This window comes from Phlebotomus argentipes, unplaced genomic scaffold, assembly GCF_947086385.1.
Source record: "Phlebotomus argentipes unplaced genomic scaffold, Phlebotomus argentipes genome assembly scaffold_18, whole genome shotgun sequence".
Lineage (NCBI taxonomy): Eukaryota > Metazoa > Arthropoda > Insecta > Diptera > Psychodidae > Phlebotomus > Phlebotomus argentipes.
In genome coordinates, this window is record NW_026776177.1 from 2,034,973 (window position 1) to 2,048,972 (window position 14,000).

The window sequence follows — 14,000 nt, forward strand, 5'->3', positions numbered from 1 at the left end:
AAAGCAATTGATAACGCGTTGTCTGATGTTCTTTTACAATATCCGTGTTCACAGCTCGAAATCACTCTTTAAACTGAATTTCGCCACAGAAAAAAAAACAAAAAGTGTACGATAAGCTGGAGCAGATCAAATTCATCTGAAGGTTACTGGCACATCAAGTGGCACTTACGTTGAAATGACACTTGAATTATTCCACTGTTTTGAGCTTTTTCCTCTCTTTCAGTGCATTTCTATTTGCCAATTCTTCAATGTCAATTTTTGCCCAGGGTTGAAGTCGTCCTCGCACGAAAAACCAGTAGAAAATGCATCCGAACAAGTAAATTCCGGCTGCAATGTAGAAAACAATTTGCCACTGTTCTTTCGTCTTATCAGTCACAATAAAGCCCGTCACAATTGGGCTGATGACACCAGGAAGAGCCCCGAAAGTGTTTGCCAAGCCCATCAAGACAGACGCGTGACTGGGAGCCAAATCCAGCATATTAGGTTTATATCCTGATGACGTGAACGCTCCAGCGCCAACGCCAAGACTTATGAAGACGACACTTAAGACTGGATCAGTTGTGAAGGCCGTGAGAAGCATGAACGTCATTTGCGCGACAAAAGCTCCACAATTGAAATATCGGCGAACTTGACCTGTCCTCAAGTGTCCTTTCCGGAGCAGCCAATCAGCAAAGAAGCCCGTGAAGAAAAGCAGACAAGTTAGCACCATGTAAGGAATTGAGGCCATGATTCCTGTTGTGCCCACATTGAAGTTCAGAGTGTCTGTCGAAAGACAAAAGCCTTTAAGCAACTTTGTAAAGGTGATTTACCCCAGAAATTGCAACATGATAATGACCTTTCGTGAAAAGTGAGTTTGTTATTGAATTCAAATCAAGATTCAAATGTTGCGTTGCAAATATTCTGGCAATTATTTCCATTAATACGCAAGTCGGCGATTTTTATTCAAGATCACATGTGTCTGATTATCGCCACTGGAGAAAAGAAGTGTTGAGAGTTCAGTGAAAATTGAGAGTTCAAGCAGAGAGAAGCTATATTAATTCATGTGAAAATGTGATATTAAGTTGTGATTTAATAATTACCATTCAAGAACATCGGCAGTTGAGTGAAGAGAGTGTGTGATCCCCACATTGAACTGAAACTTGCAACTATGATTGCCCACACTGGCATTGATGTCAGAATATCCTTCCAAGGATGCCTGATATTCTTCACTTGACTCCGATCTCCAATACTGGACAAGATGAATTGCTTTTCCGCCTCTTTTATGAATGGATCGACTTCTGGATTGGCTCTGACGATGAACAGCCAAGCGAGGTACCAAAGGCATCCAAAGGATCCTGCAAGAAAATACCTAATTGAGATCCTGAGACTAATGTTTTGTGTAAATGAACTTTACCAAAAATGTAGAAAACACTTTCCCAACCCAAGGCGACACTAATTATGCCTGAGAGAAGCATTGCAACAAGGATTCCAGCTTGATTTCCAGAATATGCAGCGTTTCCCATAAAGGATCTCTCATAAACCGGCGCCCAGTGAGCCCAAATTTCGAAAATTGACGGATAAACAACTCCCTGAAATACAAGTAATAAAAGAGTAGATGATAAGAAATAAAATTACTTCGTAACTGATAACTATTTTGAACATTTTACCCCAACAATTCCTTGAAGAATTCTGATTATCAAAAGCAGATCGAAGTGTGATTTTGCTGCAATCGGTATTAACAGGGTTAAAGCTGCAGTTAAGCCTGTTCCTAATCCAAATACCTGTAATTAAATCATGAGATTGCAATCATAATTTCAAAATAGTATAAACGTTTAAATCAAATTCTCACCAAATTACCACCAATGCGAGATGCAAGAAATCCTCCCAAAAGCTGCGTTGTTATATATCCATAATAAAATGAACTGAGAAGATATCCTTTGGTTGTTGAATCCCAATCGAACTCTTGTCTTTCCACAACTGAGCCATCTTCAAGAGTGACGTTGATCTTCTCCGTCATCGCGACGATCGCAACACTGAGATTAATTCGAAGAGTGAAAAGATTGAATAAACCGAAGAAAACCATCAGAACAACATGATAGCGACGCTTTCTCCAGAACGGAAGCTTGCTGTCTTCCAATATTTCTGCGGAACTGGATGAAATAAGACGAAATTTAGCGTAAAGCTTTGAATAACTCGCTAATGATCATACATATTACCCATATTCACTCATTATTACGAAAAAGCGTAGAGCAATTTTAGTGTATTTCTTTTGAAAGTTTCATCCGAACTGATGAAAACCAAAGATTCAGTAATTCATAAAGCGTTAGAGAGTTGAGTTGTCCTGTTGCAGTAGGAAAGTCAGTCCTTCTGTTTTTTTCAACACTTTATTTGGTCACTTTATATAATTTTGATGTTATACACTTGACGATTCTGGAACAACTGCTTAACAAGTAAGTAACGACTGCTCAGGAACAACTTTTCGTCTTATAAAAACTCTCCTCTTCCTTCCCCTCATTTTCCCCATCCAGTGGTCACGTATGCCAAATTCGCTTTTTACATTATTAAGTTATTTTTACCCTCTATGGTCAGCTAGCTATTAGTCCAGATTTCCACTTTTCTTAGTCAAATGCGCATGCGCACACTAATTTTAGTGGCACTTAATGAGTTGAATTCCTTTATAAATTCGAGTGAAAAGCAGCTAGAAACAGCCAGAAGCCCAATTTCGATGTCTAGTATACTTTTTGAACGCTTACCGTTCGAATATTGTAAGGTGATTGACAAGTTTCTTCTAGTCAGTGTTCTAGTGTTGTATTGTACATTGAGCGTAACTGATCTATTTTAAAAATACAAAGAATTTGTCCACATTTCATATATCTATAATTCAGAACTATTTCGATTCTCATTCTCTTTCAGAGCTTTTCTGTTTGCCAACTCTTCAATATCAACTTTCGCCCATGGCTGAAGATTTCCTCTGACGAAAAACATGCAGAAAATGCATCCAAACAAATAAACTCCAGCAGCAATATAGAAAATTATTCGCCATTGATCTCTAGTCCTGTCAGTCACAATGTAACCTGTTACGATGGGAGTCACGATCCCTGCTATAGTTCCAAATGTATTTGATAAGCCCATAATGATTGATGCATGACTGGGAGCCAAATCGAGAGGATTTACGACATATCCTGACCATGCAAAAGCTCCGGCGCCAACGCCGAGACTTATGAAGACAATGCTTAAAGTGGGATCAGTTGTGAAGGCCGTGAGAAGCATGAAAGCCATTTGAACGATGAAAGCTCCGCAATTGAAGAATCTTCGTACTTGACCTGCCCTAAGATATCCCTTTACTTGTGTCCAGTCAGCAAGAAAGCCAGACACAAAGAGAAGAGCCGTAACAACCATGTAAGGAATGGAAGCCATTATTCCTGTGGTGTCCAAATTGAAATTCAGAGTATCTACAAAACAAAACATTCACTGAAAGGATTTCAGAATAAAGCAACAACGAAAACATACCATTCAAGAACATCGGCAGTTGGGTAAGAAGTGTATAAGATCCCCAACTAAAGGTAAAACCTGCAACTACAGCTGCCCAAACAGCCATGGACGTGAAAATGTCCTTCCAAGGATGCTTGATGTTCTTCACTTGACTGCGATCTCCAATACTCGACAAAATGAACTGCTTTTCCGCCTCTTTTATAAGTGGATCGACTTCTGGATTGGCTCTCACAATGAACAGCCAAGCGAGGTACCAAAGGCATCCAAAGGATCCTGTATAAATATTTTCTCATGAGTTTAGGAAGCTAGATTGTGTTAAAGTTCCTCTAGAGTTACCGAAAGAGTAGAAAATACTCTCCCAACCCCAAGAAACACCCATAATTCCCGAGAGAAGCATCGCTGCGATGATTCCGATGTAGCTTCCTGTATAAGACACATTTCCCATAAAGGATCGTTCATAAACTGGCGCCCATTGAGCCCAAATGGCTAGAACGGAGGGAATCGCTGCTCCCTATTAATTATTCATTAATGAAAAAATTATAAAATATTTAGAATATATCAAGGAATATATAGATAAGTTACTGCAAAAACGCCTTGAAGGATTCTGACTGTGAAAAAGAGTGCTAAGTGTGTTTTTGCTGCAATTGGCGCCAACAATGTTAAAGCAGAAGCTAAACCAATTCCGATTCCGAATATCTGAAACGAGTGTTTAATTTCAGATGTTTATCTTACTTACATTCATTCTTATTTCACTTATTTGCGACGAGATAAACAGATTGTTGAATGACATTCATAAGATAAGCTCACCAAATTACCACCAATGCGAGAAGCAAGAAATCCTCCCAGGATTTGTGTCGTTATATATCCATAATAAAATGAACTAAGAAGATATCCTTTGGTCGTAGAATCCCAATCGAACTCTTGTCTTTCCACAACTGAGCCATCTTCAAGAGTGACGTTAATCTTCTCCGTCATCGCGACGATCGCAACACTGAGATTAATTCGAATAGCGAAGAGATTAAATAAACCGAAGAAAACCATCAGAACAACATGATAGCGACGCTTTCTCCAGAACGGAAGCTTGCTGTCAAGCTTAATGTCTTCCATTTCACTGAACTGTTTTATGCTTGAAAGCTTGATCTAAACTGAAGTGAATTTCACAGCTAATATCATCTTTGCTGAAGTCGTAGTTCCACCTACATTATGTAATTAACAGCTGATAAAGAGAATCTTCGTGGATTTATCAGTAATTTCATTGGCTTCACTACCATTTTCGGCATGAAAACATTTTTGAAATGTGTGTCTTGTCTTATTCTATCTGATTTGCTTAGACAGAATTCACGTGCGAAATGTACATAGGGCAGAAACACATACAGAACCAATTCATATGAATTCTTAGAGAGAAATTCGGTGTTTGGAATAATTCTTATTATTATTTATTGTATTATTCTGACATTTTACTCTTGTTTTTACTCTCTTTCAGAGCATTTCTATTGGCTAATTCTTCAATGTCGATTTTCGCCCAGGGTTGAAGTCGTCCTCTAACGAAAATCCAGCAAAAAATGCATCCGGCTAAGTAAACTCCAGCAGCAATGTAGAATATTATTCGCCACTGATCTCTGGTCTTATCAGTCACTATGTAACCTGTCAAGATAGGACTCAGAATTCCAGCCAGGGTTCCAAAGGAATTAGATAAGCCTAGGATAATTGAAGCATGACTGGGAGCCAAATCGAGAGGATTTACGACATATCCTGACCATGCAAAAGCTCCAGCGCCAACGCCAAGACTTATGAAGACAATGCTTAAAGTGGGATCAGTTGTGAAGGCCGTGAGAAGCATGAAAGCCATTTGAACGATAAAAGCTCCGCAATTGAAGAATCTTCGGACTTGACCTGTCCTCAGATATCCCTTTACTTGTGTCCAATCAGCAAGAAAGCCAGACACAAAGAGAAGAGCTGTTATCACCATGTAAGGAATGGAAGCCATGATTCCTGTGGTGTCCAGATTGAAATTCAGAGTATCTGAAATGTCAGCATAAACGTTAATTAACTATATAAATTTGTAACGTAGAAAATTACCATTCAAGAACATCGGTAATTGTGTTAGGAGAGTGTGTGACCCCCACATGGCAGTAAAATTGCCCATCACGACAGCCCAAACAGCCATGGACGTGAAAATGTCCTTCCAAGGATGCCTGATATTCTTCACTTGACTTCGATCTCCAATACTGGACAAGATGAACTGCTTTTCCGCCTCTTTTATGAATGGATCGACTTCTGGATTGGCTCTGACGATGAACAGCCAAGCAAGGTACCAAAGACATCCTAAAGATCCTGTGAGGATATTTTTTCACAGTAATTTAGCAACCTTATTTGTGTAATGTATGTATTTACCAAAAAAGTAGAAAACGCTTTCCCAACCCCAAGAAACACTCATAATGCCTGAAAGGAGCATCGCTGCGATGATTCCGATGTAATTTCCTGTGTAAGACACATTTCCCATGAAGGATCTCTCATAAACCGGCGCCCATTGAGCCCAAATGGATAGAATTGATGGATAAACCACGCCCTGCAAACAAGCAGTTATCGAAACATTGTGTTTAATGTGATTTTCATGCAGCTTTACCCCAACAATCCCTTGAAGAACTCTGACTGTGATGAAGAGTGCCAAGTGTGTTTTTGCTGCTACTGGAGTAAGCAAAGCTAAAGCTGCTGTTAAACCTGTACCGAGTCCGAATATCTGCAACATAAAACCTGATAACATGTTGAAAGTTTGAAAAATTCTCATCAACTTGCTAAATGGCCGCCAATGCGGGAAGACAAGAATCCTCCCAAGATTTGTGTCGTTATATATCCATAGTAGAAGGCGCTGAGAATGTAGCCTTTGGTTGTTGAATCCCAATCGAACTCTTGTTCTTCCACAATTGTTCCATCTTCAAGAGTGACGTTTATCTTCTCCGTCATCGCAACGATCGCAACACTGAGATTAATTCGAAGAGTGAAAAGATTCACCAAACCGAGGAAAACCATAAAAACGACATGATAGCGACGCTTTTTCCAGAACGGAAGCTTGCTGTCCTCCAATTTTTCTGCGGAACTGAATGAATTTAAATTTGAATGATTGACAAAGCATGAATTTTATACATTAATATCACCTATGATCACTCATTGAATTTGAAATGCCTTGAGCTGTTTCAAGAAGGAAAGCTTAATACGAACTGAATGGAATGCTGATAATAGGAGAATTCGCAAGCTTTATCTGTGTTTTAAAGCTGAGATAAGACATTGTGTGAAATTATCTGTCATTTATGATTTTATTGGTCTTCATAATGCAATCTATACTATTGAACGGTCGTTTTCTTGGCTTCCTTCTCTGCCAAGTCAATTTTCGCCCACGGTTGCAGATTTCCTCTGCAGAAGAACCAGTAGAAGACAGCTCCGAAGAGATAAATTCCAGCTGTGATGTAAAATACAATATGATACTGTTCTACCTTCTTGTCAGTGACTATATAGCCTGTTATCATTGGAGCCAAAATCCCGGCCAGAGTTCCGAAACTGTTCGTAATGCCATGGATAACAGACGCGTGCGTAGGTGCCAAATCTAGGGCATTGGCTAGATATCCTGCGAAGCTGAAAGTACTGGCGCCAACTGCCAGTGAGATGTAGGTGATAGTCAAGGCGGGAGTAGTTGCGACGGTGGTGAGTATCATGAAAACCATTTCCACGAGACAAGAAACACAATTCCAGTATCGCCGAACTTGTCCGGTTCTCAAGTAACCCTTGACTTGAACCCAATCAGCTGAATATCCGGCGATAAACAGGAACACTATGCCAACTATGTAGGGAATGGCGGCAAGGATTCCAGTTGTATTCAATTCGAAGTCCATTGTATCTGAAAGACAGTTTGACTCTTGATATGATAAACTACTCAATTACCAGGCATTTCTTACCATTGAGGAATAAGGGTAATTCCGTTAAGAGCATGAATGTTCCGAACATTGATACAAAATTAGCTACCGAAACTGCCCAAACAGCTGGCGATAGTAGAATATCCTTCCAAGGATGCTTAATGTTCTTGTGTTTACTGCGTTCTCCGATGCTAGAAATGATATACTTCTTCTCGGCCTCCTTTATGAACGGATCGGACTCTGCATTTGCTCTCACCACAAACACCCATGCAATGTACCAAATGCATCCAACCACCCCGAAGACGTAGAACACACTTTCCCAACCCCAAGCAACAGTCATAAGGCCTGAGAGAGCCATCGCGGCTATCAAACCTACGTAATTTCCTGTATATGCAACATTTCCCATAAATGCTCGCTCATACACTGGCGCCCATTGAGACCAAATGCCGAGGATTGAAGGATAGGTTACGCCCTGTAAGAATTAACAATGAGTTATTGAACATAAGATTCCAAGCTGTAAATCAAAGGGGAGATAATATGGCTAGACTGTGTACACAACTTCTTGACAGACACTTCCAGACCTACAGCAGTGTTTAAAACATGCGTTTTCCTTTTTTTCTCAACCGCTTCAAGCGTCATAACCTCAAATTTAGAAGTCTTTCGCTTAAGAAGACGTCATTTTGACTTGTATGATCTTGAAAATCTACGGAGAAGCCGTATTTCAGAAATATTTGAAGATTCTAGTGGATATTTTGACATGATATAATTTTCAATCGCTCTTTTGGATGCTTTTTGGATCATAACCTAAAAATTATCTTGAGATATCTAGAAGAATGCTTGAAAGAAACTTATTCAGAATCTCTTAAATGCAAATCTGGGCAATAATATCGACAATAAGCTGAAATTTAATATTGTAGAGTAGAAAATCAATCAAACAGCTCATAAAATATGCATTTTTGTATCCTGAACCAATATTTTGGAGGTTATGATCAAACTTTGCACAATTAATTCAGTTTAACATCGGAAACTTGTAATCTTCATCAGATTTCATTGCATTTACCATCTTAGGCGCAAGAATGAACGATTTTTAAGGTTATCTTGTGGCAAAATTTGTCTTAAATTCACAACATAACCTAGAAAAATGTATGAAAAAATGAAGAGCTGTACACCACTTCTGATTGTATTATCTCCCCCTTGCTGTAAATTACCCCAATGACACCCTGAAGAACTCTAATTGTGATGAGAAAAGCTACATTAGCCTTTGTTGCTACTGGTATTAATAAAACAAGCACCGCATTGGATCCAATTCCAATTCCGAACACCTGAAAGAAATAAAGCAATAATCATTTGGTGATATGTGAGCTGAGTGCTGGACTGGTTTTTGACACGATATCTGAGAAAGTCAAGGCGTTATCAGTAGACTACCAATTACAGTTGAAGTGGCACTAAAGCAATTATGAGATTATCATGTCAAGTCTGAGGTTGAGTACGAACCAAATGGGGTCCAAAGCGAGAAGCAAGAAGTCCTCCCAGGATTTGTGTTGTTATATATCCGTAAAAGTAGGAACTGAGGATGTAACCTACGGTCGTAGAATCCCAATCGAACTCCTGTTCTTCAACAACTGTGCCATCTTCAAGAGTGACGTTGGTCTTTTGAATCATTTGAACTATCGCAACACTGAGAGTAACTCGGAGTGTCAATAGATTTACCAAACCGAAGAAAACCATAAGGACAACATGATAGCGACGCTTCCTCCAAAAAGGCACTTCAGTATCAGCAAAAGATTCACTTTCCATTCTGGATGTTCTTTCTTCACCGAACACTGGAGATCGACTGCTGAAAGAATCGCCTTTTGCAAGCCATTAAACTCTCAACCTGACGATACCATCAACATTTATCAATATAATTTGAGTATTTACTGAAGATAAAAAGACATGCAACACTGAGCAAAAACCAGCAAACTTTTTATTATCATCAAATTTGCGAAGGCTTTCGTTCATCATTTGTACTCAAGTTTGTACTTTTCTCCAACTCTTTGAGATCTAATTTGGCCCAGGGTTGTATAGTTCCCGACATGAAGAACCAGTAGACAAGAGTTCCTGTCAGGAAAATGCCCGCTGTGAGGTAGAAAATGATCTGCCACTGTTCCCGACTCTTCTCCGTCACAATATATCCTGTGAGGATGGGACTGATGATTCCGGAAAGGGTTCCAATTGTCCTGGAAATGCCTGTGATAAAGGCTGCATGACTGGGAGCAATATCCAAGGCGTTTACGAAGTATCCTGACCAAGTCAGTGCACTTGCGCCGACGCCTATCGATATGTAGACGACACTTAAGATTGGAGTGGTCGTGAAAGCCGTGAGAAGCATCGTGATGGTTTGCACGAGGAAAGATCCGCACGTGAAGTAGCGACGGACTTGTCCAGTTCTGAGATATCCTTTCACCTGAAGCCAGTCTGCCAAGTAGCCAGACACGAAGAGAACGCACACGAGAACCACATAAGGAATAGCAGACAGGATTCCAGTTGTGTCCAAGTTAAAATCTAGAGTGTCTATAAAATATACATCCTTAAATAAATGTTTTAAGAATGAATATATTCCTTGTCTCACCATTGAGAAACGTGGGCAACTGCGTGAGAAGGACTGAAGATCCCCACAGAGCCGTGAAATTAGCGACAACAATGGCTAAAACTGGTCCTGATGTGAGAATATCCTTAACAGGATGTCTGATCTTCTGGTCCTTCTTTCTATTTCCACTGCAGGACAATAATATGTACTCTTTCTCAATCTCATTTATAAATGGATCAACTTGTGGATTGGCTTTGACAACAAATATCCAACAAATGTATAAAACACATCCTAAAGCTCCTGAAAATATACTTGAATTCAGCATTTTCCCCATGAATAAAGCGTTCTCAGTCTTACCAAATATGTAAAATATACTTTCCCAACCTAGAGCCACACTTATTAGGCCAGAGAAAAGCATCGCAGCAATTGTTCCCACATAATTGCCGGTATAAGAAATATTTCCCATGAAAGATCGTTCATAAACAGGCGCCCATTCAGCCCAGATGGCAATTATAGCCGGAAAAGTGCCACCCTTTAGAGTAAGAATCAATTATAATACTATACACTTATGTGAATTAATTTTCTTCTCACTCCTGCAAATCCTTGGAGTATCCTTACGATGAAAAACAGAGATAAGTGCGTCTTTACGGCGATTGGCGTTAACAAGGCGAGTGCAGCTGTCATTGCCAGGGTTAATCCGAATATCTATAAACGATAAGATAGAAGTACATTCCATTCTAATAAAATTAAGTACTTTTTACCAGATGGCCACCGAATCGAGATGCCAGAAATCCTCCTAGAAACTGAGACACAACATATCCATAGAAGAACGAACTGAGAATATAACCTTGTGTCTTAGAATCCCAATCGAATTCTTGATGCTCAATTGTGCTTCCATCATCAAGAGTAACGTTAGTTTTCTGCGTCATTGCCACAATTGCAACACTGAGATTAATTCGCAGATTCAGAAGGATAAACAATCCCAAAAAGATCATGAAAACAACATGATAACGACGCTTTTTCCAAATTTTCAGCTCACTATCTTCCAATTGTTTCGCGGCACTTGCTTCAATGTGCATTTCTATTGCCGATTATTGAAATGCTTCACAGTCAGAGGTATCAGACAGACTAAAGTAGCGTGATATCTCCGAATTGCCACGCAAAACAGAGATAAAAGTGAAACGCAAAGGGTGTTAAGCAAGTATTCGATTTATTTTTCAATAGTCTCAGTAGTTTTATCACTGTCATATTTCGCATGCTTCGCCGCCAATTCCTCACGATCAATCTTTGCCCAGGGCTGAAGTCGTCCTCTGACGAAGAACCAGCAGAACACCGAACCAAAGAGGTAAATCGCAGCCGTTATATAGAAGACAATCTGCCACTGCGACCGACTTTTGTCCGTAACAATATAGCCCATCACAATAGGGCTCAAGATCCCAGAGAGAGTTCCGAAGGTGTTTGACAGACCGATTATAACAGATGCGTGACTGGGAGCCAAATCCAGACCATTAACTACGTATCCTGACCAGGGAAAGGCTCCGGCGCCCACGCCGAGTGTTATGAAGACGATGCTTAAGGTGGGATTGGTGATAAAGGCCGTGAGAAGCATGAAAGCCATTTGAGCGATGAAAGCTCCGCAATTGAAGTATCTTCGGACTTGTCCTGTCCTCAGATATCCTTTGATCTGCAGCCAATCAGCAAGGTAGCCTGATAAGAAGAGAAGTCCAACCATAGCTATATAAGGAATAGCAGCCATAATCCCAGTTGTATCAAGATTGAAATCCAGGGTATCTGAAGAGGAAACCGAATTAGACTGAAAAGCACTTTCTTCCATCGCAATCTTACCATTCAAGAACATCGGCAATTGAGTCAGGAGAGTGTAAAATCCCCACATGGCTGTGAAATTTGCTGCCACAACAGCCCAAACAGCTGACGATGTGAAAATGTCCTTCCAAGGATGCTTAATTGTTCTTCCTTTGCTGCGATCTCCAATACTCGATAGAATATATCTCTTTTCCGCTTCTGTGATGAAAGGATCAACTTCTGGGTTTGATTTCACCAAGAAAATCCACAAAACGTACCAAATGCACCCAATTGTACCTGAAAAAGAAGAACTTATTCGATTAACAATTCACTTTTGAGTGTCGAAACTCTTGCCGAATACGTAGAATATGCTTTCCCATCCCCAGGCGACGCTCAGGACGCCAGAAAGGAGCATCGCGGCAATTGCGCCAACATAATTGCCAGTGTAAGCAATATTTCCCATCAGAGATCGCTCGTAAATTGGCGCCCATTCGGACCAAATGGCGAGAATCGATGGAAAAACAATTCCTCCAAAGAATCCCTGCAGGATTCTGGCTGTGAGGAACAAAGCCAAGTGAGTCTTGGCCGCAATTGGGATTAATAGCGCCAGGACAGCCGATATAATAAGTCCTATTCCGAATATCTGCAGAGAGAGAGAAGGATTTTTTAGAGTATTTTGCAGGTAATTTAATACATTATTATCATAAAGAAGTACATATTTACTATCCGTGTATTTAAATAGCATAAATAATTACCACTGATACGCATAAACTCGATTACAAATATTATTTAAAGTAAATAGTCTGGATAGAGTAAGGCCGGTCTATTGTGGTAGTTGTGTGATTGGCAGCAAACTGTCCTATCTTCGAGGGGTTGTTAATATTAGGGATGCAGTGTCACTTGACTCAAAAAGAGATGAAAATGAATTTCTCAGCTGAAAAGTTAGCAAAGACCGCAACGAATACACAACATTGCTTAAATACTTAATCTTCAATCGGATATTTACGGTTTTACGCAAGGTTTTACGTTAAAAACGTTTGTGACACTGGAAAAACTTCCTAATTTTTTCAAAATTGAGAATCTGTAAAAATGCTAAAATCGTAAAAAGTCCTTTAATCGTTCAGTATTAATAAGTTCATCTTCTTAAAGTTTACCACAATTTTCTTTTTACACCCACAAAATACATTTTTCTTACAATATCATGTCTCAGAATGATCTAAAATATTTCCTTTATACTCTAATTCATATATTCAATATGATAATTAAATAAAAAGTATTTTTACTCCCTCATTTTTCACTCTTTTTCTAAATTCCGCACAGAATTCTCGGGCTTTCTAAGATGTCTGAATTTTGAATGAAACTAACCGCGATGCAGCAGAGACACAAGATGCTGTGACACTCAAAATCTATATTAACAAACCCCTGCTTATCAAGCAATACACTGAAATTGCTCTATTCCAAATAGTTACTTTTCCCCAATCTTCTGTCTCTTCTCTGCGCTGTCGAATGCTCACCAAATGACCACCAAATCTCGAGCCTAAGACGCCGCCAATCAACTGTGTGGCGATGTAGCCGTAGAAGAAGGAACTGAGGATGAATCCTTGCTGCTTTGAGTCCCAATCGAAGTCCTGCTGCTCCACAATCGTTCCATCATCGAGAGTGACATTGTGCTTCTCAGTCATTGCCACAATCGCCACGCTCAGATTAAACCTGAGTGTGTAGAGATTAAACAATCCGAAGAATGCCATGATAACGACGTGATAGCGACGCTTCTTCCAGAATGGGATTTTCGCGTCCTCCAGGCGTTCCGCTTGGCTGGGGAAAGTGCAGAGAATTAGCAAATCTGTTTGCTGGGGAATCTCACTGGGGTGATTCACCTAATTTCCACCGTCTTATCGGCATCACCGGCCATTTTCGATATGCACAGAAAATTTGGGACAAACGATGCTGACCGGAATATCAATGTTTTGAGACTGAGAACCTCTGATCGACTGAACTGGAGGCTGTTGTTTGAGCATTTCACACGCGATATCGCGCATTTTCCCCTCTATATCGCGTATTTGCGATAAGAACGACACTTTTCGGATTATCACTACTTGTCAATAATTTTATTATTGCAGTAATTCTTCAGCAACTCACACAATTCAGCCTTCTCAAGCTGAAGATCGCTTCTAAACTTCTTCATCATGATCACATCTGCCTGGATTTCGGATAATTTGGAAGCCAAGGAGGATTTTTCTGGGCACTTC

General features: G+C 39.9%; 5 protein-coding genes across 5 annotated transcripts; all 5 read right to left on the reverse strand.

Moving 5' to 3' along the window:
* Window positions 1-168: 168 nt before the first annotated feature.
* LOC132260827 (vesicular glutamate transporter 1-like) lies at window positions 169-2,209 on the reverse strand. Its single transcript, XM_059759185.1, has 6 exons — window positions 2,196-2,209; window positions 1,941-2,129; window positions 1,080-1,348; window positions 953-971; window positions 836-900; window positions 169-762 (listed from the first exon to the last, which is right to left on the reverse strand). The coding sequence occupies exons 1-6, from the start codon at window positions 2,207-2,209 to the stop codon at window positions 188-190; spliced, it is 1,131 nt and encodes a 376-aa protein (XP_059615168.1). The 3' UTR covers window positions 169-187.
* Window positions 2,210-2,853: 644 nt separating this feature from the next.
* Window positions 2,854-4,578, reverse strand: LOC132260843 (vesicular glutamate transporter 2-like). Its single transcript, XM_059759211.1, has 4 exons — window positions 4,279-4,578; window positions 3,808-3,982; window positions 3,490-3,744; window positions 2,854-3,431 (listed from the first exon to the last, which is right to left on the reverse strand). Exons 1-4 carry the CDS (start codon window positions 4,576-4,578, stop codon window positions 2,854-2,856), a joined length of 1,308 nt encoding a protein of 435 aa, XP_059615194.1.
* A 337-nt stretch (window positions 4,579-4,915) lies between these two features.
* LOC132260844 (vesicular glutamate transporter 1-like) lies at window positions 4,916-6,435 on the reverse strand. The gene is made up of 5 exons (XM_059759212.1): window positions 6,268-6,435; window positions 6,098-6,211; window positions 5,866-6,040; window positions 5,621-5,805; window positions 4,916-5,521 (listed from the first exon to the last, which is right to left on the reverse strand). The coding sequence occupies exons 1-5, from the start codon at window positions 6,433-6,435 to the stop codon at window positions 4,916-4,918; spliced, it is 1,248 nt and encodes a 415-aa protein (XP_059615195.1).
* A 343-nt stretch (window positions 6,436-6,778) lies between these two features.
* LOC132260845 (vesicular glutamate transporter 1-like) lies at window positions 6,779-9,176 on the reverse strand. The gene is made up of 4 exons (XM_059759214.1): window positions 8,874-9,176; window positions 8,588-8,701; window positions 7,422-7,851; window positions 6,779-7,363 (listed from the first exon to the last, which is right to left on the reverse strand). The coding sequence occupies exons 1-4, from the start codon at window positions 9,174-9,176 to the stop codon at window positions 6,813-6,815; spliced, it is 1,398 nt and encodes a 465-aa protein (XP_059615197.1). The 3' UTR covers window positions 6,779-6,812.
* A 178-nt stretch (window positions 9,177-9,354) lies between these two features.
* LOC132260846 (vesicular glutamate transporter 1-like) lies at window positions 9,355-13,721 on the reverse strand. The gene is made up of 10 exons (XM_059759215.1): window positions 13,629-13,721; window positions 13,266-13,566; window positions 12,106-12,394; window positions 11,794-12,048; window positions 11,164-11,739; window positions 10,710-11,029; window positions 10,540-10,653; window positions 10,324-10,480; window positions 9,991-10,200; window positions 9,355-9,932 (listed from the first exon to the last, which is right to left on the reverse strand). Exons 1-10 carry the CDS (start codon window positions 13,661-13,663, stop codon window positions 9,355-9,357), a joined length of 2,835 nt encoding a protein of 944 aa, XP_059615198.1. The 5' UTR covers window positions 13,664-13,721.
* Window positions 13,722-14,000: the final 279 nt, after the last annotated feature.